Source organism: Lissotriton vulgaris, chromosome 9 (genome assembly GCF_964263255.1).
Source record: "Lissotriton vulgaris chromosome 9, aLisVul1.2, whole genome shotgun sequence".
In the NCBI taxonomy this organism is placed as follows: domain Eukaryota; kingdom Metazoa; phylum Chordata; class Amphibia; order Caudata; family Salamandridae; genus Lissotriton; species Lissotriton vulgaris.
This window is the reverse complement of record NC_141697.1, coordinates 323,334,652-323,359,828: the sequence shown is the minus strand read 5'-3', so window position 1 is coordinate 323,359,828 and position 25,177 is coordinate 323,334,652. Positions and strand designations below refer to the sequence as shown.

Here is a 25,177-nt window from a genome sequence, read left to right as displayed (position 1 = left end):
CTCCTTGCATGCAGCATGCCTGGTCACATTTAGCAGCTCCCCACCAGAATGGACAATGTCTTCAATCAGGTATTACATCCTTATTGTGCGTGTATGCCAAAATGTGGCAGGCCTGCCAAGTACCGCGCATTACAGGCTACTGTAACACATTTTAGTGCTGGAGTCTGTATCATCACATTAAAATGCTGTTGTCACACATTACCTAGAATTTAGATCCTATTTGGAACGAAGTGCTGCAACAGAGTCTTGATTCACCTGCCAGAGTGTAAGCCGGGGCCTGGGGAGGTTGGTTGCTATTGCGATCTCAGCCTGGGCCCAGCTACGTTGTTTAAATAATACTGATACGTAGTAACATTGAAAGTATCTGCCTGCCGTCCTCTCATTCGTGTGGCATAGTGAATTAGGGTTTATGGTACTGGCCTCACACACAGCTGTCATTTCACATTAGTCCGGCCCAGAGTACTGGCTGCTAGTTCGCTAAATAGGTCATCAATAGTATCCACAAACTTCTAGGTAAAACAATTTGCAATATTTTATACTTTCTCTAGTCAAGGATGGGAAATGCTTTTCAATCTATGTACATACTCTATTGTAAATACCAATTTCAATCAATTATTTTGGTGAGGTACTAAGTTCATGACAGTCCATGATATGACTGACCATGTGCCATGTCTTATGTAACGGACACCTTCAGCCAGACCTGACTTTTTTGACATGCGCACTTTGCATGAAAGGAATTAGAGTAGTGAACCTCCAGGTGCAGTGTTGCGGTGTTAAGGCCTTTCTAGATTATGCAACTCCAACAAGTAGCTCGTGACCCACTGGTAGCTCTCTCTAGATACATGTAAGTAGCCCCCCTGTGTGCCGTCTAGTCAAATCAGTTAGACACTTGTGCTTGGTTGAATTAATGAAATTTGTATACCAAAATTGAAAAGTATGCATTGGAGAGGAACATGTGTGCATTTTTAGAACTCATAAGCTGATGTGTGGAGAAAAATAATTACATTTGCAAAATATATTTAAAGAGGATAATTGAGTGAGAAAAAACAAAATGATATTGGGGAGAGTTATTACTGTAATTATTAACTTGGTGACAGGGACATTGCACTTGCGGCTGTTATGCATTATCCATGTAGAGGCATTCTACACTGACAAAGCATTTTTACATTAATGCTCGCAAACATGCCTCATGCACAGAAGTGATCACTACTGGTAACATCTGCATATGATGGCTACTAATGTAATCGTGTCTGATGCGGTAACTATCACATCTCTAATAATATTAGTAGTTTGGGAGCATTTTCATTGAACATAAGTAGTTAGCTCTTATTACAGAAAATATTGGAGAAATTATAATGCACACAATGATGCATTGTTCGCAATCTACTCCTAAAATGAACATAACTGCAATCTGTTGCAGACCCAATTTTTATACTTGCACACCACAAGGAATAGTTTACTGGCTTACATGACCTGCTATCAAGGGATTATAAAAGCTCAAATAAAAAGGTCGCCCAACAGCCATTGTTTATTGGCAAGTGAGTGCAAGCTTTCAAAAGCTGATCTAGTTAGGTCTATAAAAGCTACAAAACGTGTAGAATTCACCCTGGTGCAGAAGAAGTTCAAAGAGGAGCTGACTAATGCCAACTAAACTGGGAGAACGAGGTCTGGATTGACCCGGTGCAAGCAGCCAAAGTAGGAGACTTCAAGATCTTCTGGGGAATAATCACACATGGCAGTCGACATGATGTCTCAACAGTGGTCTACAATATCCAATTGTAGGTGTGGGTCGAGCATTTTGAGAGGATCTATATAGAAATGGGAGCCATTCAAAGTGTAGCTGCAGATTAAGTGGCCCTCTAAATCAAACAAACGACTAGCACCTCTCGACGTATCTATCGTCTTGAGCTGCTGAAGACAATAGCCCCAGAGAAGGCTCCCGGCCCTGACTGCATCCTGGGTGATTTAAATGCGCTGAGCCATATATATGGGGTCCTTATCCTAACCTTTTCTCTCGCTCAATTCTGGATGGTGGTCCCATACCAAAATCTTGGCAGAATGCAGAGGCTGTTTCCATATATAAGAAGGCCCAGCAGGCGTTCCCTGCAACTATAGTCAAAATTTTATTGCATAATTAATTACAATTATTACAAATTCGCATAATAAAATAACAAGGAAGTTGCTAACATTTCTTAATTTGCTACTTCGCAAGCTTAAACTGACCTTAAAAAAGCTACAAATTTAAAAAGCAATAGAAGGAACTTCCTCTGACATTAATCAGTCTGTCTCCGGGTCTCTTTTTCTTTTCCCAGTATGAGACCCTGGAGTTAAGGTTTCCCTGATAGACCTTCGTCACAATGTTCCCCCTGCTCACATTCTCTTAAGCATTTGCTAGCCTCCGCCATAAATTTAACTCCACGGCAAATCAAAATTGAGGAGGAACCTCCCAACCAGCTTGTGACTGCATGTCTACATGAGCGAATGTTCATCTCTTTAAAAATGGATTTCAAATATAGTCGTCTCTGACCCATCAGTGCCGGACATACACAGAAAAGATGGGCTAGAGATTCGTATTTATACCCACAGAGTCGACATTGCTCCGACTGATAAGCGTGTTTCCAAGAGGGTAATAAGTCTTTTGAGACATGCATGCCCATCCTATAGTCTGTGAAAGCTTTTTTAAATAACCATTAAAATGGGATGTGAGATATGCAAGAGGTTTAAGTGTTGTAAAAGAGTTAATAATGGTCCAGCCATGACGACGAGTTGCAAGGGAATATTTATCCTCCAAAAAGGATTTCTTTTTCGCTGCCCCGTTAGCTAGTCTGTTTAGGGTTGCTTTGTCTGTCCCAACTTTCCAGGCTTGTTCCAGGTTCATCTTTTCCACACACAGTTTCAGGTACTTCCCCCATGTATTTCCAGAGCCGTTCTCCGCCCGTTGTTTGATTTCCTCCCAGCTCAGCCAGTCCATTGTGTCTGGAGCTGCAGAACGAAGTTTGTTACACATTTTTACGAAGCCACTCATGCTCCGGAAATACTGGTTTTGCAGTCCAAATTCCAGCCTGACTTGAGAAACTGAGGCGGATTTTGGGAGATTGAAAACCGCCTTATAGATCTTAATCTGTAGATCGTTCAGAAAATCGGCCTCCTCGCCACACCAAGTAACTAGGCCATAGGATAAGGTGGGCAAAATTTGACCTGCCATTACTTTTAATAGGTGCATGTAGTTTGGGCAGTCCATTTTTCCTTTTAAAGATCGATAAGCGAAGATCAGAGATTGGGCTTTTGCTCGAATTGCTGCTTTGTGCTCCTTATGATTTCCACCTTTTGCTATTGTAATTCCCAGGTATTTATATGACTTTTGTTCTTCCACTATGTCCCCCTTTACCATCCATTTGTATTTAAGTTTTTGCGGATCTACTAGGCGTACCACTTTTGTTTTGGCTCTGTTTAATTCCAGCCGTTCCCGATCCAAGTAAGATGACAATTTATTAATGGCTCTTTGTAGGCCGATAGGAGTTTTACTGAACAGTACTATATCATCTGCATATTGCAAAAAATATATTGGATTATTAGCCAAAAATGGAGGGTGATTTTCAGCAGATTCCAACGCACTAGAGAGGTCAGAAAGAAAAAGGTTAAACAGGGTAGGGGCTAGTACGCATCCTTGTTTTAAACATTGATGCGTAGAAATGCTCTTGGTTGTACTGCCCCCATTGCCCAGTTTAACTCTTGCCCAGGTGTTCCGGTATAAGGCTATTATCGCTTGCAAGAGTTGATTTGGCAGGCCCCAGCATTTTAATTTACCCCACAAGCGCTCTCTGTTCACCCGGTCAAAAGCAGACTTGATATCGATAAAGCAGGCATACAGCCGGGTTCCCTTGGCTACCGCGGTGTCTATTAGGAGTGACAGACAAGTTAAGTTTGTTATTGTCCCCATTCCTTGCCTGAAGCCAGTTTGATATTTGGGAATTATATTGGTTACTCCTATCCAGGCCTGTAGCTCGCGTAGTAGACAGGAGGCGTAGAGCTTACCCTCCACATCAATTAAAGATATAAGTCTATAATTTGTTGGATTACGATGATCTCCGTGCTTGAATATCGGGTGGATAATGTTTCCTTTCCAACTATAGATCCATCAGCCTAATTGATGCATTACATAAGCTGTTCTGTCAACAACTTCTGGGGAAACTGTCTGAATGGGTTGTAGAGAATCGTATTGAAACATACCTCCGTTCTGGCTTTCGACCAAAAACCATTACAATTGACCAACTATTCAGTTTCTGCATTATTTACTGGAAAAATTTTGTGCTGGAAAATGGCAACTTGCACGTGGCTTTTGTTGATTTAAAATCAGCATTCAATTTCATTTCCCGTCATAAGCTATGGGAGGTCTTAGCCCTGATGGAGTCCCAGAAAATATATTAGAGGTTCTCCATGAAGTATATGCCCATGTCAGGTATGGGAACAGAGGAGAGTTATCTGATTCTTTTTAAATTGAGAAGAGAGTCTGCCAGGGCTGCATTCTGGCTCCGCTCATCTTCACTCTATATATCAACGATCTAGATCTTAGATTTTCATGGTAATGATGCTTAAAAAATAAGTGCCACTTAAATTCCCACGCTCTTGTTTCCGGACAATACACTCTATTTCCAAAACTGCTGCAGGGCTTCAGGCTGTACTGGACTGTTTTTGTAGTATTCTATGCTGATAGGGGGTGTGGGCTAAATGTTAGCAAGACCAAGTTCATGGTGTTAAATCCCTATGAAGCTGTGAGAACTACCATTACAGTGCATAGTGTACCGCTTGAGCAAATGCAAGATCTTGTCTATCTGGGAGTGAGATCATCAAACAAAGTTAACTGGATGTTACATATACGTAAGAGCACACTAAAGCTACAGCAGGAAACCGGGGCTGTCCTCAAACTTGTAAAGACAATTTAATCTAGAATCCTCTCCCCAACTGTAGAAATCTGCAATGTCAAAGCTAACGGTTCGGCCCTTTACAGTTCAGAACTGTGGGGCCATGTAAAAGACTTTGGTGGAAAATAGGTTCTTCAGTTTCCTTTTTAACCTTCCACGGAGTTCCCCCCGTCTTCCATTACTTTTAGTACCTGATCTCTTTCACTTTGAAGCTGAGATCTTTGCTATACTGGCATAGACTCTTATCTAGATTTAGGCTCCCACTAAAGGAACTATTAAGCTCTCAGGGTCATCTGAGAATTCCTTGGTTAGCCTATATTAAAAGTAGGCTACACAATGTGGGAATCAATTTCCTCTGGAAATCTCCAGATGAAGCCTGTACAATATCTAAACCAGGAGTCTCCAACCATTTGATTGCAAGCTACCAGTAGCTCACAGAAGTCTTCAGAGTAGCTCCCAGCCTTGAGTTCCTGTTTAACTAAGAACTTCAATAAATAAGCGTTGCATTTTCCTTTTTAAGTTAAGTAAAGGCTATGTTTATTTTACATTATTATCAGGCTGCAGGAAGCGGAGCCTGATAACACGTAGTGTGCCACTCAGATTTATGATACTTGTGGGTCACAGAGGTTCAGAACTGAAGCACTGAGGTATTAAATTCCTAAATAAAAGTAGTTCTTAACTCAATATTGGAACATGATAACAAAATCATATTTCTGAAAGCTTTAAAATTAGACATTAAAACAAAGAGTTAATAATGATTGTTAACTCTTCCTATTAATTTTCTCGATTTTCAAAGTGTCAGATTTACAGACAGCAGGCATCTTGTTTCCAATGCCTGGTAGACACTGTGCCTTATTTATAACTGAAAAATACAGTAACTTGCTTTTATATTAGAGAACTTTAAAGTGAAGAAAAATGTTTCTGTGAAACATTGTCAATGGTTTTCTCTACCTTATCTTAAGCCAATTAAGTCCTAATGTTTTATGAAGCATGTTTCTTCACTTTAAATTCTGCACATTTAAACAGATGAATGTGGGGCGTGGCCAAGCGGGCTTCGAGATGGCTGTGTAGTCGCGGAGCCCCGTGTTCGGTGAGCCCATCATCAATCCGATCTCTTTATTCTGTGGTCCGGAGTGCAGCCCCCAGGACTAGAGGTGTGGCGAGACCTCGGACGCCAATCCAGCGCGGTCGGCGACCCCTGCAGCGGTGTTGGTGCGGCCATCTTCATCCTGCCTGGTGTGGGCCTGGCGAGGGCCGGGACCTGCAGTGATGGCTCTGTCCGGCGACAGTGACTTCCGGTTTGGCCGGAAGCTGGGCCGCGGTCCAAGGTCCAAGCGTCCAACAGCGACTCCGCCGCTGGGCTGTGCAGCGCTGCGTTGCCTCGCTGGATGGAAGCAGCTACAGTTGGAGTGATGATAGAGAGGAGCACGGTGGCGGTAGCGGCTCGGTGAACGCCACGTGTGAGTGGAAGTGCCGATCCTGGGGTGGGAAAAGGATCTCACCCCCCCCCCCCCCCCCCCCCCCCTCGCTCCCGATCAACACAAGTTTCGGGGTGGTGTCTCTCCCTGGCCCTCCCCCCTTAAGTTTCAATATTTGCGGCTGAGAAGCGGAATAGGTGGGTGCGGCCCCCCCTCCCTCTCCTTTCCGGCAGCTTTGAGTCATGGAGGCTGTTGCTGTGGAGGTGAGGGAGCTGTGGGGCTGCTCATCATGGTTGCCGCTTGATTTACTGGTGACCTGTTGGAGGTGGGCCCCCCCCCTTCTTTCTTCCCCCTTCCCCCCCAGGCGAATAGCTGGTCGCGCCTGCTGAATGGATAGCGCAGGCTGAGCTGTGCTGCGGAGAACATTGCTATTGAGCCCTGTGGGTTGAAGGTAACACAGCTGACCCCGGAGTCGCCGCTAGAAAATTGTTGCTGTGTAGCTGGATGTTCCCCCCCACCCTGCTCCCTCCGTGTTGGGCCTTCTGAACGCTATGCTGATTGAGGGGCCCCCAGGCGTTATGTGAGGATTGGTGCAGGTGGAGGATACGGTTGAGCGGCGGCCCTATTGCTGAGGTTGGGGCTTCCATCTTCTGGAATTATTGTAGCCTTGAGCAGGGGAGTGGTGGTGGACTTGACTTGTGAAACACTATTCCCTCGGGTACTCATCAACTTGGTGGAGGGATTCCTCTACCCCCCTCGTCTGCTTATCCGCTTCCCTTCTGTGGTTTGGGTCCCGGTGGAGCATCTTGGAGCTCGTATTGTTCTTGGACTGGGCTGTTTGTCACTGCTGCTGTGGACTCTGTGGGGCCTTTGTTTGGAATTGTACCTACCCCTGACAGCTTTTTACTCATCTTGGGATGGAGCGGGTGAAGGGTACTGGCACCAGGGGGTCGAAACCTATTCAATCAAATAAGCTCGACAGGTACACGGTCACTAAAGACATGTTAAAAGGGCGGCTGTCGCAAAACTCGGGGAAGAGCGCGCTGGCTGGAGAAGAATCTGAGCTCTCCCTTAAAGATGTAATGGACGCTATATCGGGGGTAAAGACCTCGCTAGAAGATAAGATGGATTCAATGGCCATAGATAGCAACCTAATCCGTGCGGCTATGGGGAAGCTAAACGAAAAGGTAAAGCAGGTTGAACTTACCACTTCCAGTCTTGTGGAAGACGTCTCCCAGTTGCAAAAGGAAGTCGGAGAGCTGCGGGATTCGCATGTTGCCTTTGACCTCAAGTTGGATGACTATGAAGGCCGTCTTCGTCGTAAGAATCTTCGCATCCTGGGTGTGCCTGAAAAGTCGGAGGGACAGGCCCCAGACCGGTTTGTCGAGTATCTTATACTTAAGCACCTGCAGCCGAAGGACCTCAGCATGCTTTTTGTTGTTGAACGGGCGCACAGGGTCCCGGGCCGCCATCCCAGACCGGGCGCTCCCCCGCACCCCATGTTGGCCCGTGTCCTGAATTACCGAGACAGAGATGCTATTCTTCAGTGCTCACGAGCCATTGCTCCCCTTAAATTTGAAAATGCTACTATTGCCTTCTTTCCTGACTTCACACAAATAGTGCAGAAGCAACGAAAATCCTTCTTGTCAGTGAAGCGTGATCTGCGGGAGGGAGGCATGAAGTACTCCATGTTGTTCCCGGCCCGTCTTAAATAGTGGAGGCGGATGGCAGGGCATGGTTCTTTGATCAGCTGGAGACAGTGTCAGAGTGGCTTGAGTCTCGTGGCCCTCCGGATCGAGCGGACCAGGGAGGGGATGGCGACTCCGAGACTCAACCTTCCTGAACGGACGTCCAGCCATGTGACTTAGTGGTGTTGGGGGGTGGTGGGGGTGGAGGGGGTGTGGGTGCGGGGGGGGAGTGAGACATGCTATATCCTTTGATTCAATGGGGGGGTGAGAGATATAACGTTTTGCATGACTGTACTCCTACGGATTTTTCATTATGTATCTATGGGTGCTGACCGGAGCTCTTATGACATCCCCCTAAATATTTTTTAGTTCTTTCTTTTGAATGTTATGGGCGACAGGCACTCTGCATTTTTCAATGGGCAGTCATAAGCCTAGTGGGCAGGGCAGCGGGGTGGGGGGGGAGTTGGGGAGGGAAGTTTGTTTTGTTAGTTGGCTGGATTGTTGTTGGCATCAGCATACTGTATTTGAGTAACATGCAACAGGCAGAGGATTGTCGCTTCATTTTCATTCATGATGATGGGGGGTAGAGAACTAAAGGTTTGGAGTTGGAATGTGAATGGGTTGGGGGACAAAATTAAACGCAGTGTTGTTCTTCAGTATCTTAAACGCCAGGCACCGGATGTGGTTTTACTTCAGGAAACACATTTAGTCGGCAATTCATGTATTGCTATGAACAGAATGGGGTACAGGTTGGTAGCCCATGCGGGATTTACTTCTGGTTCCAGAGGGGTGGGTATCCTGACGCGGAAGGCGTTCTCTTTGGTGATAGATTCCACGTGGGAAGATGATAGGGGCAGATATGTCGGCATTACAGGTCGATGGGAGGGGCAGGTTCTTACTCTCCTGTCTATTTATGTCCCCTCTGGTAAGTCCACTTCATTTGCTGATTTGGGAAAGCTTCTGCTCGAGCTTCCGGTTGGGCTGTTTCGTAGGGGGTGACTTCCACGCAGTGATGTCTGGTGCGATGGATAGATATCCTCCACGTGATATGGGACGCACCTCGCGATGGCTACCGGGCTTTATTGATGCAATATGTTTAGTGGATGGATGGAGATTGCTCCATCCTAATCAGAAGCAATACACATTTCACTCTGGTGCCCACGGCAGCCTTTCTCGCCTGGATTACTGTTTGGTTCCGGCAGCTCAGGCATCTTCTCTCGTTGAAGCTGTTCATCTCGCCAGAGGTATCTCTGATCATTCCCCGCTCTGGTTTCGGTTTCGTGCTGCATCAGAAACTGCAGGTAGGGTAGCCCCCATTAACCGCTGGTATCTCCGTAACCCTAAGCTTTGCAGAGACCTTATTAAAGCTTTGGATGATTACTTTGCAGATAATGAAGGGTCAGTGTCATCTTCCATATCTCTTTGGGAAGCCTTCAAAACGGTTATCAGGGGTCAGGCTCTGTCATTGATAGCTGGGACTAAAAAGGAAAAGAATAGAGAGGTTATTGAAGTAGAGACTGAGATTGGTCGTTTGGAAGGTGAACTGGAACAGGAGGTAACACAGGCTAAATTGCATCTTTTGAGCCTTAAACAATATGATTATAAATCACTGGTCACTGATAGTGCCAGGGCTCTGCTCAGGGAGCAACAGGGCAGGCTTTATGACCTTGGGGATAAGGCAGGGAAACTAATTGCTTGGTTGGACAAAAAGGATTTGGCTAATCGTGTCGTCCCAGAACTTGTTACAAAAGGAGGGAGCTACGCTTACGGATCCCCAAAGTATTGTTGACCGCTTTGCGGCCTACTTTCAAACAGTCTATACCTCGGTTTCAGATCGGCCGGAAGAGGATTCCCAATTGTTTATTCGGGACCTACAGCTCCCTTGCCTGTCCTGTGAGGACCGCAATTTTATGGACGGTGCCTTCACAACTGATGAAATAGCCCAAGCTATTCGCTCCTTGAACTCAGGGAAGGCTCTGGGACCAAACGGGCTCCCAATTGAACTTTATAAGCTCAGACCCAACAAGTTGGCTCCCTATCTCAAAGGTATGTTTGTTGAGGCCCAGGAGAGGGGAATATTGCCCAGGGATCGGAGAGTTGCATCAGTGGTAGTTATCCATTAGGAGGTTAAGCCCAAAACTGCTTGTGCCTCTTATAGGCCTAATTCCTTATTAAATGCGGAGCCCAAAATTCTAGCCAAGCTTCTCTCCAACAGGCTGGTGAAAGTGGTCAGCGGACTGATCCACCCAGACCAATCGGGCTTTATTCCCCATAGGAACACTGCTCTGAATTTACATAGGTTGCATGGCGTGATAGCCAGGGCCCACACCCTGCAGGAACTGGCCGTTATCGCTTCCCTTGATGCAACCATGGCTTTAGATACAGTCGAATGGTCCTATCTGTGGGCGGTCCTGTCTAAATTTGGATTTGGCCCTGAATTTATAGGCTGGGTGTGCCTGTTGTACACTGAGCCACTTGCCCAAATAGTCGTTAATAATCGGGTCTCGGCGTCCTTTCGCCTTGGTTGTGGCACTTGGCAGGGCTGTCCTCTCTCTCCCCTTCTTTTCTCGCTGGCCCTGGAACTTTTGGCCCTGGAACTTTTGGCGGCCTGGCTGCGCTGGGAGCCATCTATCTGTGGCATTCGGTGGTCCCCTGATTGGGAGGACCGAGTTTCCTTGTACGTGGATGATATCCTGCTTTATTTAACCTCTGTCCGTAAATCTCTAATTGTCGTGTGCAACATCCTGGCCTCGTTTGGTAAAAATTCCAGACTCTCCATAAATTGGGGGAAGTCTCTGCTGTTTGTCCTTAAGGGAGAGCCCCGACCCCCCGCGAAATTGTCCCATTCTGATTAGTATGGACGGGTTCAAGTATCTGGGGTTTTTCATCTCTCTTGACCCAGCAGTCAGGTACGCCAAGAATCTCCTTCCACCTTTGCAGAGGCTTAGGAGTGACATTGCTAATTGGAGGAGACTTCCGCTCTCTATGGTGGGGCGAGCGGCTCTTTTTAAAATGATGGCTCTGCCCCGTTTCCTTTATGCCCTTCAGAATTCCCTGGATGTGGTACCGGCTAGCTATTTCCGTGAGGTGGAGGGGTTGCAGCGTAGTCTTTTATGGGAGGGCAGGCCCCGTATCACCTTAACAAAACTGACGCTCCCCTGGTATGATGGGAGGCATTGCCCTCCCAAACATTAAACTATACTATTGGGCTGCCCAGCTGGCTGCGATCAATCATGGTACATATGGCCCCGTTGCTGATCCCGGCTATGCCATGGATAGATGGCTCCTCCCTGGAGGCAGATATAGTAGGGCGTTGTACTCTAAGCCAACGAAGCTAGATTTGACGCCACCGACTAAGCACGCGGTTCAGATCTGGCACGATGCTACAAGTTCGCTGGGATGGAGGGACAAATTGACACTAGCTACCCCACTTTTTGACTCGGAGCGGCTGGGTACGCTTTGGAAGACGAGAGGGTTTGAAAGTGGGACTTGATAGGAATCTCTACCATTAAAGACACCTGGAGCAAGGGGAGGAGTAAGTCATTTGAGGACATGCAGAGGGAATTCGAGCTGATGAGGTCTGAATATTTTCGCTATGCGCAAATTCGGGAGTCACTACAAGCGGCCCTGCCTGTTGACGCCGACCTTCCGGAGGCCTGTCCCCTCGAGGAGAGAATTTTAGACGGTCACCTCCCCGAAAAAACGATCTCCCTGATCTATAAGAAATTAATTAATTACAGGGCGGACTTATAGAGTTGAGGGATAAGTGGGTATGCGACGGAATAGAACTTGATGACGAGGACTGGCAATCTGCTGTGTCTTCTCCTAAAGTGGTGGCCATTCCTGCACAGTTGCGGCTTGTTCAATTAAAAATATTGCATAGGGTCTATGTTACGGGGCCCCGCCTCGTACGGATGGGTCTGTCTGATACCGGACTGTGCAGCCGGAAACGTGGTCTTGTGGGGACGTTCCTCCATGTTATCTGGGAGTGTCGATTTATCACGGAGTACTGGCGTGAGGTCCATAATATTATTCATGAGGTTCTGGGGGTCTCCTTACTACCAGAGGCAAGGAGATGCCTCCTTAACATATGGGAACCCACAGACCTTAACTCCGCACAGACACAGTGGGTCACATTGAGTCTCATGATAGCGAAAAGGAACATTGCCCAGCAATGGGGTACAGAACAGCCCCCCACCCTTGAGACCTGGAAGAGTAACTTAGATTGGAGCATGTCACGGGAAAAAACAGTTTTTGTGGCAAGGGGCTGCCCTCTGAGGTGGGCGTCAATATGGGGACCCTGGAATAAATATAGAGGAGAGTTCTGTGTACCACCTAGTAATGCTGTTTTTGATGTACCCCCATCCCCGTAACGTTCCCAATGTGCATGTATTCTTATATCCTCTACCCCTGCGGGTGATGGGTTGAGTGTGACATTATTCTTCTGTACTGTGTATTTTTGACTGATGCTATGTTTTAATAATAAGAATTGTTAAAAAAATAAACAGATGAATGTATTTTCCTGTATTAAATATGGCACCATGTCTACAGGCCACTGGGAGTAATAGGCTTTCTATTTGTAAAGACATACTGACATGGGAGAAAATTAAAATGATGAGTTCTATGTAACACATATACACATAAAGTTAACTCTTCAGTTTAATTTTCTCCCATTTCAAAGTGTTGCATTTAAACACATCAGGCATCTTGATCCCAGTGGCTGATAGACATGCTAAACAACAAACTACTTAGGGGGGGTCAAAGGGCTAGTTTACCGACTCATACTAGATACAAGCCCCAGTCGAGAACATGAGTATACACCAAAAAATATCTAGGAGTCTTTCAGCCAAATCACAAACGACCATTGGCATGAAATAATAAGAGAAAGGTGGAATCTACATTCATCCATCGCATCACGTGACGACATAGCAACACATTCACGTGAGGCACCTATTATGGGTGAAATTTTTTTTTCCATCAGTTGTCTAACTGTACCGCCACTATGACATCATTTGGGTTCTCCTTACCCAGGAGTTGGTACCATCACAGTCGCACGGAACGTGAAAAAGACTATGAAAATAAAGAGACCCTGTAGTACTAAACTGTTAGGCGGACACAGTAGCAAAAAGCAGTGCAAGTAAAGTGACAAGTGAAATATAAAATAAGGTAAGACTGAGTAGAAGAATAAAGTTTTTAATAGTTTCTCTCCGCTTCCTAACTCTAAAAACATAAGTGTAAGAAGCAGATTTGACAGAATATCTGCTCAGCGAGTGGTCAACATGTTTCTGCATATGAGGAAGTACCCATGCATTCGTCAGGACCTAGTTGGTGCTACTGCTGTAATAATAGTGAGAAAAATAAAAGGAAAATGTCACCTGGTTTTCAGGTTCGAATGCTCCACCACAATCTACAAATAAAATCACGACAACAGAAAGAGAAGTGAAAAGACACACATGACATTGTCAAACTTATGTAACAATACACTCTGCTCTAGTGTTATTGTAGTGACTTGTCAATACAATTTATATGACATATACACACTCACCCAATTGATGTGGGGCTCGCGCCTCACCTCACCTGGCTGCAGCTCAGGTCAATGAGGAGCACCGCTCTGTTTGGAGAAAACACACGTACACAAAAGCTTTCACTGATAAACCAAGCAGGTATCACATGATTAAAAACCCAATTAGAACTCAGGCATTTATCTGGGATTGCCAAGAGCAATGTCTCGTTGTATGGTGGTAAACAGACCTCGAAATATCCCGTTATTTGGTCTTAGTCTCCAAGCATTCACTGTAACAGCATTCACTGTAACTGACAATGTTGGTCAGCTATGTCAAATAATTATAACAGCAGCGATAAAGTATTTCTCCCTATTGCTGAATGTGATGTAAAGCGCGATCTATTTTGATTAGCCCAGGGAGTTTGAAATCATTATGTCCCGGGAGCGCTTGACATAAACAAATGCTCAGCGCGATCTCATTAATAGATCTTGAGCCTCGTGGTGCGTGTGACTGGCTGTTGGAACGCCTCGGCGGGCTATTGATGCGCAGACAACCGTTTACTGAAATAATCCCCGTATTCCTTCACATAATACTCGAACGCGCTTGTGTCTCAGCAGCGCGTGATCTAAAAGTATATTACTTGAATCCTGACACGCAACAGCGCATTAGAGAAAGGCTGCTGCTCGAGAAAAATATATACACGAAGGCGCTTACCTATCTGTCGGTGTCTCCCAGCGTTCCTCTGCGCTGGACTTGGGAAGGCACCGGACGGAGGCGGCGCTAACTATTTAATGACTCACAACCTTTACTCATCAAAACCAAAACTATCACGTATTAATGAGGAGATTTATAGTTAGTATAGTAAGGAATACACACCCCTTAGATGGAAAAGTGAGTAGTGATAGTTTTGTCATTTTGAGGCTTTAATAATTTAGAATAATGTGGGCTTAAGTTGAATGAGTCCTCATTGATGATTGTTTTAGTGTGTATGGTGGCGTTGTATTGTTCGTATTGAAATTGTACTATTGTGCGCATTTCATTTCCAACTACGTCCGTTAACAATAACATGAAGTCTATGATATTGCACTACATTAACCACAATCCTTTGCGCTAACACGTGAGCGCGTAAAGGTTGTGAGTCATTAAATAGTTAGCGCCGCCTCCGTCCGGTGCCTCCCCAAGTCCAGCGCAGAGGAACGCTGGGAGACACCGACGGATAGGTAAGCGCCTTCGTGTATATATTTTTCTCGAGCAGCAGCCTTTCTCTAATGCGCTGTTGCGTGTCAGGATTCAAGTAATATACTTTTAGATCACGCGCTGCTGAGACACAAGCGCGTTCGAGTATTATGTGAAGGAATACGGGGATTATTTCAGTAAACGGTTGTCTGCGCATCAATAGCCCGCCGAGGCGTTCCAACAGCCAGTCACACGCACCACGAGGCTCAAGATCTATTAATGAGATCGCGCTGAGCATTTGTTTATGTCAAGCGCTCCCGGGACATAATGATTTCAAACTCCCTGGGCTAATCAAAATAGATCGTGCTTTACATCACCTTCAGCAATAGGGAGAAATACTTTATCGCTGCTGTTATAATTATTTGACATAGCTGACCAACATTGTCAGTTACAGTGAATGCTGTTACAGTGAATGCTTGGAGACTAAGACCAAATAACGGGATATTTCGAGGTCTGTTTACCACCATACAACGAGACATTGCTCTTGGCAATCCCAGATAAATGCCTGAGTTCTAATTGGGTTTTTAATCATGTGATACCTGCTTGGTTTATCAGTGAAAGCTTTTGTGTACGTGTGTTTTCTCTAAACAGAGCGGTGCTCCTCATTGACCTGAGCTGCAGCCAGGTGAGGTGAGGCGCGAGCCCCACATCAATTGGGTGAGTGTGTATATGTCATATAAATTGTATTGACAAGTCACTACAATAACACTAGAGCAGAGTGTATTGTTACATAAGTTTGACAATGTCATGTGTGTCTTTTCACTTCTCTTTCTGTTGCCGTAATTTTATTTGTAGATTGTGGTGGAGCATTCGAACCTGAAAACCAGGTGACATTTTCCTTTTATTTTTCTCACTATTATTACAGCAGTAGCACCAACTAGGTCCTGACGAATGCATGGGTACTTCCTCATATGCAGAAACATGTTGACCACTCGCTGAGCAGATATTCTGTCAAACCTGCTTCTTACACTTATGTTTTTAGAGTTAGGAAGCTGAGAGAAACTATTAAAAACTTTATTCTTCTACTCAGTCTTACCTTATTTTATATTTCACTTGTCACTTTACTTGCACTGATCTCAACATGTATACTAATAACGACTTTACAGATACCTGTGACATCTAAGTGGCTTTTGGCTTGCAGAATACAAACATCATTTGCTGATAAAAAATATGAATGTATGTTGATCCTAAATGTGTATATGCAGTGGAGCTCAAGGAAGGAATATGGGGATGAACTGTTACATTTTAAAAATGACATGGATATGCTGTGTGATAAGTATGGAAATGATTTAATGCTGTTAATGGGAGATTTTAATCATAAATTAAACCCAAAACTGATTGATCAGTTGTATATTGAAATTCTAGATGCTTGTGATGTGAAAAAAGCAGAATTCCTGGAAACTAAAATAACAACTGATGCGGCCAACTTGGGCAACCTCTTGGCGACAAAAAGTTTATTCTGTCTAAATGGGAGGACAACGCAGGATTGTCCCGCAAAGAAAACTTTTAATTATGGGACGCAAATATGCCCTGTTAGACCTGGCACCTTGGCGTGAGTCTCCCTTCCACTTTTTGCTGATGTGCCTCCGATGTTTTTCTGGTTTTCCGATACTCAGGGCACTGCGCCACGGCTGATCCGTGCCGCAGTGCAAGTGCCCCCTACTGTAAACTGTACATACGATTGGTATCCATGATTGGTGCATTGGATTTACTGTTAGTCCCTAGTAAAGCGCACGAGGGAGTGCCGGGGCTTGTAGATGCCAATACTGCTGGTGGACCTGCAGCGCTGGTTGCGCCACCCACCTAAGCAGCCGTAAAAATATGTCTGGGAACTGCGACCGCAGAACCCGCGTGCGGTCTCGTACTGTCACGCTAGCTGGGCAAGTGTCCCCACTTGCCAGCCCCGACCCTTCCCTTGACTACATATTAGACACCCCTATGGTAGGCCTGCGGGCAGGGTGCTTTGGAGGTGCAAGGTAGGACAAGCCCTGATGTGCGTGGCCTGTCCTGGTAGTGACTTACAACGAAGACCGTAGTTCACTACTGAAGGCTACCTGCTCCATTAGGCCAGACTGAGCTGCGAGGATTATTACGACCTATAACCCTCGCAGGCTCAAGGAGCATGGTAGTGAGTCATGTTTAGTATGCCTGAACTCAGGATAATGAGATATTTCTTGTAGTCAAGTTTATTTCGGTATCCTGGGTTTGCAAATGCTACTTTTAGGAAGCTAGCATTTGCTTGCTTAACCATTTCAGTTGCCTCTGCCAGTATGTGTATCCGACTGTCTGGGATGTGTGAGTGACAGGGCTGGAGGGATGACAGGTGGTGAATGCGCAGATTACACCTTAGTGGGAGGTAGGAGTGCCTCTTGACTCGAACTGTCACTGTGCTCGGCCACCACAATGCTGGCTCCACCCTCCTGGGGAGCGGCGGATGACTCTGCCGGCACCTGGCCCAGGAAGGGCGGAGCCCCCATCAACAAGGTACTCTGGCCACTCCTGTCCGGACAATGCTGGCTCCACCTCCTGTGGGGCGTCTGATGCGCCTGCCCCTCACACTGAACGCGGAAGCCGGAGTACACCCGCCGGGGTACTCCAGAACTGAGAGTGGCTATGCAAAGGCCCCCCTGGCCTGCGAGAACAAAAGAATTGGCCTATAAAAGATGGAGCCCTGCTCCTTGAAAGTTAGATCCAGTTTGGGCCACAGAACGACTCTGCCCTACGAGAAGGACCGCGAGAAGACAAGGAAGGGTGCTGACTCTTGCCTGTGTCTGGTGCCTTGCTGCTGAAGGAGAGGAAGACAATAAGACTACGAAAAGACTATTGTGCTACTTGTGCCAAACTCTGCAAAGAGATCTCCAAGGGCTTGGAACTGAACTTGCCCCCTGACCAGCGTCCCAGGACCAGTGGACGCTACCCCCTTGGAAAAGCGACTGCGGGTGTTGACCATCGCCGCGGCACCGACAAAGAGGAAGCTCCTCTAAGGCATCCAAACCCTCCCGACCACCGTGACCGGGGCCCAAAGCTACAGCGGAAGCACAGTGAGGACCAGCCGCCGCTGGCCCGAACATCGTGACCACAACTGCGCTGGGAGCCCGAGAGCAAAGCAAAGGAGGACCCGTCCGGTCCAAGCTATCGAGGCGACTGCATAGCGAGCCGTCCCTCACCTGCAAGGACAGACAGTTGCCCTACGAGAATCCACAAGGTCGGTAGCCTGCCCGACAGCCCAGCTGTGAGCCCACAGCTGCATCGACATTTGGTTGGGTACGTCCTGCACTTAGGGACTGTACTGCCACTTGTCACCGCCACACAGCCGCCGTCTCCAAGACCGGAGCGAGCAACAAGGGAAGGACCGTGCCGCCACAGAGCACCGCTGCCCCGGACGACCAGTGACCTGCTCGGCCGAAGAGCCGCAACGATCAGCGACACCGGGAAGGCAACGCGACGTGGGACAGATCCCCTGGAAGCCGCTGGCTCCACCACGAACTTTGTTCAACGCCGGCCTACGGGCCCCAACGAACTACAATAAGAACTGTGGTAGCCTAAAAGCTGATATCCTGCAACCGTATCCGTAAAGTTATTGACTGTATTCATAAGCCTGCGTAAAGTTTATATAAAGAGATATATTTTTACAAGAATACAGTCTGGTCTCGTTGTGTGGTGGGTTGGTTGTAAAGGTGTACTGTTGCAAGTGTTTAACCCTATGTGCCCCAAAGATTAGCCTAAGACTGCTTAAGCCACACTACCTAGAGGGTAAGCAGAGGTTGTCTGGAAGGTAACCCTCAGCCCTGACGAGGAAGAGAGAGTCCCTGCTTGACGCTAGTGTTTCACTGCACCAACTAGAGCCTCCCCCTTCCTACATGCCCAATAGATTATATTTTTATGTTGGCTTGGAATTTTGAATTGATAAAAGATTTCAGGATTGCCCCTGCGGAATGTAGTGATCATAAAATGTTAAAACTAGAGCTTGTAATCGCCCAACATTTAGCATGTGATATAGTTATCCCCCAAGAGATGGATTATCCAAAACGGATAACCACTCGCTTAACTGAAAAATATATGGCCAGGTTGACTAAGCTGCAACAAAAGGTGCAATTAGGGCACTTATGTGGCCAAAATTTACCTTGGTATGTTGAGAAAATAACTCAAGTAGTGAAAAGCATAAGCGTAGAATTAAAGTATGACGTAAGCGCCAATAAGAATAACGGAAGGTCACAAGCAAAGCGAGAAACTTGGTTCAATCAGGAAGGTTTACTAAAGAAAAGAGAAGTTAAGCGAGAAGAACGTAGCCTACGGAAAAAATTCGTGCAAACCAGGGCAGAAAATTTAATAAAAATAAAGAAGGAATATACTACTCTAATCCGTAATGCTAAAAGGACCTATAAAGAAAAGTGTTGGGGCAAACTATTAGAAGCAATCGAAGCCAAAAATATACGGCAGTTCTGGGAGTTAATCCAGACAGCAATGGTACCTGCGGTTGCCCCGATGAGTTGCGTAGTGGAAGAGGGGGCGTGGATACAGTATATACAGCAATTATATGCCCCAAGGAGAGGGACTGGAAATGAGGTAGCTGGGGACTGGCGTGGCCAAGTAGAGGATCTAAAACAAGAATGTTTAACAACAAATGTTCTTAGAACAATAAAGACACTGAACCTAACTAGGGCAGCGGGCCCAGATAACCTACCAGCCCTGATACTAAATTCAAATCAGACTTGGTTGGCGGAATTCTACGCAAAAATGTTTACTTTAATTTTAGAACAAGGGATTATGCCCCCAAATTGGAAGGGAGCTATAATAAGACCGCTACACAAGAAAGGGGATGCATATGCCCCAAAGAATTATAGGCTAATCACCCTATTAGATATAGGAGAAAAAATGTTCTCTAAAATAGTCCTTAGTAAGTTAAAAGTCTGGGCGGAACATAGATCTATCATCCCGGTTGAGCAAGGGGGCTTCAAAGAAGGCCACTCTACGATAGATCATTGTTTTGCATTGTGGGCCCTGGCTAGGAAATCGATGGAACAAAATGGCAAATTATTTTGCTGTTTCGTCGATTTCCGAGCGGCGTTTGACACAGTAGACCGAAATAGCCTTTGGGAGGTACTGGAAAACTATGGAATGCCACAGGGATTATTGAACATCTTGAAAGAACTACATAGTGGTAATTGGGCACAGGTTATTAGAGATATAAAGGGTTCCCTAACCCAAAAAATTCCAATAAAAAATGGCTTGAGACAAGGGTGCGTTTTGGCATCCTTGCTTTTCTCAATCTTTTTGGCAGACCTCCCAGCGACTTTGGAAATTGAAAAAAGTGCGAGCCCTCGTATGAATAATAATAAAGTGTCATGTCTCTTGTACGCCGATGATCTTGTGATTTTGGATCAAACAGAAATGGGCCTACAAAGGAAGCTAAATGTGTTCAATAAGTACTGTGATAAAAAGCTCTTAACAGTGAATATGGAAAAAACTAAGATCCTATGTTTTGGAAAGAGGGTAAACAATTTTAATTGGTTTTTAGGACAGGATAAATTAGACATAGTAAATGAATATAAATATTTAGGCCTCTGGTTTAATGGCGCATTAAAGTGGAATACCCACTTGGAGGCACAGAAGGCAAAGGCCTATTCGTCTGTCTGTGGGCTGAAAAAATTTAACAAAGATTATGGCGATATGTCACACAGACCGCTTTTGAAGGCTTTTGAAGCTATGATCCCCCCACAAGTGCTTTATGGAGCTGAGGTGCTTTTTCTGAGTGGTAAAAATGGGTGGGACCGGGAAGAAGGAAAAATTGTGAAGATGTTGTTGTCCTTACCAAATAGCTCCATGATTCAAGCAATTAGAATGGAGGTGGGTTTAGCATCATGGGAGGTAAAGTCCCAATTGTCTCTAATAAGATTTTGGAACCGACTGGAGACTGGTGGCGATGAGAAGGTTTCAATCTGGTGTAGAGAGGAAATTCGAGTAAGCAGCTTACGCTGGGCGCGAGATGTGAAGAAAACCCTCCAGACGGTAGCTGCGAACTTGAAATTGAGCCTTTCCCAACCACTGTTAAATATAGTGTGTACGAAAAAGATGCTTAGAGACCAAGGGCTTGATTACTCTAGATCAAAAGATATGGACTATCTAAGGCTAAAAAAATCAGTGAATTGGGTAAAAAATGAGTGGGAAAAGAAGGTTCGGTACCCATACCTGGATTTATTGCCTAGTAGATGGCTAAGATATGAAATTTTGAAGATTCGGGTGGGACTAAATACATGGAAGATTGAAAGAAAAATAAGTGTGGCCCTGATCCATCCGGATGGGATTTGCAAATGTGGTCTAGGTGTAAGGAATAATATTTTACATATATTGTGTGATTGTACATGTATTTTAGCAATTCGGAAAAAAATGTTACGTCCAATTTTTTTTTAAAAATGAGGTGTCCTCGCGGGCTGAGGCTATTGACCTCCTTACAGAAATGTCTTCTTTGGATACTACAATTGCGTTGGGGAAATTTCTGAAAGTAATACGAGAATATGTAATGGAGACAACAAAGGAGAATGGGAGAGTTTGAAATTATAGAGTATCCCAATTTTATGTATATGGCTCTCATAAGTGTTGTAATTGTATAAAATGAACTGTGGTTTTAAATATTGTATGCTTATGGTTTTACAAGTGCTGTAAATATGTAAAATGAATTGTGGTTTTAAATGTCTTATCACGATATGCGATCCATTGTTCTATGTATGGTTTATAGACTATGGTCTAAATAAACTTATGTGTTAACAGTAAAAAAAAAACAGTACTTGCACTGCTTTTTGCTACTGTGTCCGCCTAACAGTTTAGTACTACAGGGTCTCTTTATTTTCATAGTCTTTTTCACGTTCCGTGCGACTGTGATGGTACCAACTCCTGGGTAAGGAGAACCCAAATGATGTCATAGTGGCGGTACAGTTAGACAACTGATGGGAAAAAAAAATGTCACCCATAATAGGTGCCTCACGTGAATGTGTTGCTATGTCGTCACGTGATGCGATGGATGAATGTAGATTCCACCTTTCTCTTATTATTTCATGCCAATGGTAGTTTGTGATTTGACTGAAAGACTCCTAGATATTTTTTGGTATATACTCATGATAGACATGCTGCCATATATATAAGTGAAAAATACAACCATTTTTTCGAATGAGAGAAATTTAAAGTGCAAAAAAATGTTCCATCAAGATCAGAACAATGTTCCTTATTATGAACATTTTTGCAGAACATTTTTCTGCACTTTAAATTTCTCCCATTTAAAAAAAGACTGACTGTATGTTTGTGCATGTAACAGTGCCACATGTGGTGAAGGGTATGTCCTGTTCTACAAATACTTATGACACAGGCTCTCAGTATGAAATTCACATATATTCATTCATTCACACACATGTTCACACATCCCCACAGACCACGCACTCACTGACACACATGGCAGCCCTATCACAGTAGCCCTAGTCAGAGTATTTTGTTCAAACGGTAGTATGGGGCTCCATGGACATTAGGTTTAAAGACAATGAAGCTAGGAGAGGGAATGTCTGGTAACAATGAGCGAGTTACTTGGCCTTCAGTAGCTCACTGCAATTTTCACTGATCATAAGTAACTGGCATTCCAGAAATCGTTTTAGACCCCTGACCTATACTATTGATAAAGGAAGGTTAAGGGAGTACTTATGGGGAGAGGAAATATAGAGCTGTAAGGTGGAAAGTTTGACTCATATTTTTTTAGAACACAAAAACATCCCTGCGTATTAATTTTTCTTTGACATTATCCCAGGTCTTTTTAACCCAAGTAGTTGTATCTAAAATTCAGATATGGGATATTAACTATCTATAGTTTCACCATCAACTGGGGAAATAACACATGCACAAGCACTGTGTCTATCGTGTAAGCTGGAGTCTGAAATACTGCACCAGTTCTTTTTTCTTTTGTCGTGTGTATACAATTCCACGCAAGAAGTGGATTAAACCTTCGTGCCAATTGCTAAATTTCAGACAGTATGGAGTAAGATTAAGAATCCTATCCTTTGATACCGGAAATACGATTGTTATAAGTGTTGGTAAATTTGTATACGCTGGCTACATGCAAAAGATACTTTGCTAGCGATGCGGGCAGCTTTCTTAGCAGCAATTGACATTGGTCTGGATTTTTCATCTAATATTTTATTGAAATTTGTTTTCGATTCTAACATTTTATCCTGCTAGGGTACTATATGATCGTTCTCCTGTTACAGCTACTGGAGACACTGCACTTTGCTGATTTGCACACCACACTGACGACTTGTTTAATGCACTTTACCTGAGAATTTTTCAACTGGCATCTTGTGTGCAATCAAATACAATGTTAAGTTTTAACCTTATTAAGAGATACTGTATTTTGATTGTTTTACGGATTATAAATCCAACATAAACAGACTTTGATTGAGGATGATTGCATATGTTTTCTCGCAACAAATTGTCACTCAAAGCGTCACACGTTAGGTTTTAAAATGTCACATATAAGAAAACTGAAAACCTAGAATAGTCACACATAAACTAAATGCTAACTTGGCAGCTATAATAATATGGGTTACTTAAACTGAAAGTCAAGATTGCATTTTATGCTCCCTCTGACACTATGAAAAAGGTCAACTCTGAATAACGGTTCTGAATAACCAACGCCTGGGAAACTCATTATTATTATTATCATGCCAACCCACAAACTACACGTGAGATTCCTGAAGTGGTCCTTACCTTTCGACAGACGATCTTTCTCATCCGACTGCCTGTGTGATACACCAAGGCAAGAGAAGATAATGAAACAGCTGGTTTCAAATTGATTGACAGGCATAGGGGCGTAATTGGGAGTGTCTTACGACTGTATTTCCCAGAAACCCCTCCGAATGGTTGGAAAAAGCAGAACGACGGCCCGCCCATCCCCTACGAAACCGCCCAGCTAGTGTCCCGGAAGAGCTCGCCATTCTGCCCCGGAAAACGTCACCATCAGTAAGTCAGCCGATTATCCAGGCTTGTGTGCATAGGCTGGATCTGTTCTGCGTCCCTAGCAACGACGTGTGAGGCTGTGGCATTTAAGCAGCGCCTCAGCAGAAGCTCTGTTCCAGTAATTAACGCCTGTGCGCTGCCGTGCCGAAGAGACTGCCGAGGGAACGCTACGGAGCTATAACGTCCTCTGTTTCCTGGCGTTCCCTCGACCGTGCGCCCCCAGATCTACTTTTTTGGTGCCGCGTAAAGGCACATAGCTGTCTGCCTCAGCCCCTTATTACCACTAGAGTCGTTTGGGCTGGTATATATGCTCTAGCAGCCTTTGTGTTGCAGCAGGATTCCATTGTGACATTTTCGTCAGTCACTGGTCAATTAAAAGACACCGCTTGCTAATGGTGTGTCTGTAAAAAAATGCTCCGTGCGGGGCGGCCATAGATATTATTTTAAACATTCTTTACTGTCTGAAATGCTTACATGTAGAAACAAGCATTAAGAAAACCAACAGCTCTAGCCTTTGCGACCTAATTGCTTTATCATTTAGCCATGCTGTCCCAGATGATGTGCAGCATGGCTAAATAACAAAACCAATGAGGCTGCATTTTCCTATTATACCTGTGAGATTGCTGGAAAACCTGCACTCCTTGTAGAGTGTTTAACCAAAAAGAACAAGCATTTACAATGCAATGGTCTCAGCTTTATTAAAGTTAGAGTTATTGGCATTGCAAATGGCATTTTTTTCATTTTTCGTTTTTTAAAAAACATAAATGGTATTGTCATTTACAATGGCAAAAGGTGAGCATTAGAGAGTAGTAGAGAGTATTAGCGGACACAGAGCCACACACACACTCACAAAGAGCCACACACACACACAACACACACAGAGCCACACACACTAACACACAGACAAAGCCACACACAGACAAAGCCACACACAGACAAAGCCACACACACACACAAAGCCACACACACACACAAAGCCACACACACACACAAAGCCACACACACAGACAGAGCCACACACACACACAGACAGAGCCACACACACACACACAGACGGAGCCACATACACACAGACAGAGCCACACACACACACACACACACAGACAGAGCTCTCTGCACAGTAACGCCCTAGGGAACAGAGGCACGAAAAACCGGATCACAAGCAGGGCACAGAGGCACAAGCAGGGAACAGAGGCACAATCAGGGCACAGAGGCACAAAAACCGGATTGCAAGCCGGGCAGGGCACAGAGGCGCAACAAGCCATGAGGGGGCAGGGGCAGGAGAGCAAGCACAAGCAACGAAGGGGCAGCAAGCACAAGCAACGAGGGGGCAGGGGGGCACAGAGGCACAAAAACCAGATCACAAGCAGGGCAGGGGACAGGCACAACAAACAACGAGGGGGCAGGGGCAGGAG

General features: G+C 45.0%; 1 protein-coding gene across 1 annotated transcript in view; it reads right to left on the bottom strand.

The window, feature by feature from the left end:
• The window catches only part of SPATA7 (spermatogenesis associated 7), a 509,081-nt gene extending 485,463 nt beyond the window's left edge, over positions 1–23,618 (bottom strand). Inside the window, exon 1 of the mRNA XM_086937621.1 lies at positions 23,514–23,618. Within this exon, the coding sequence (XP_086793747.1) occupies positions 23,514–23,610 (97 nt within the window). The 5' untranslated portion in view covers positions 23,611–23,618. The remainder of the gene's footprint in view (positions 1–23,513) is intronic.
• Between the last annotated feature and the right edge of the window lie 1,559 nt (positions 23,619–25,177).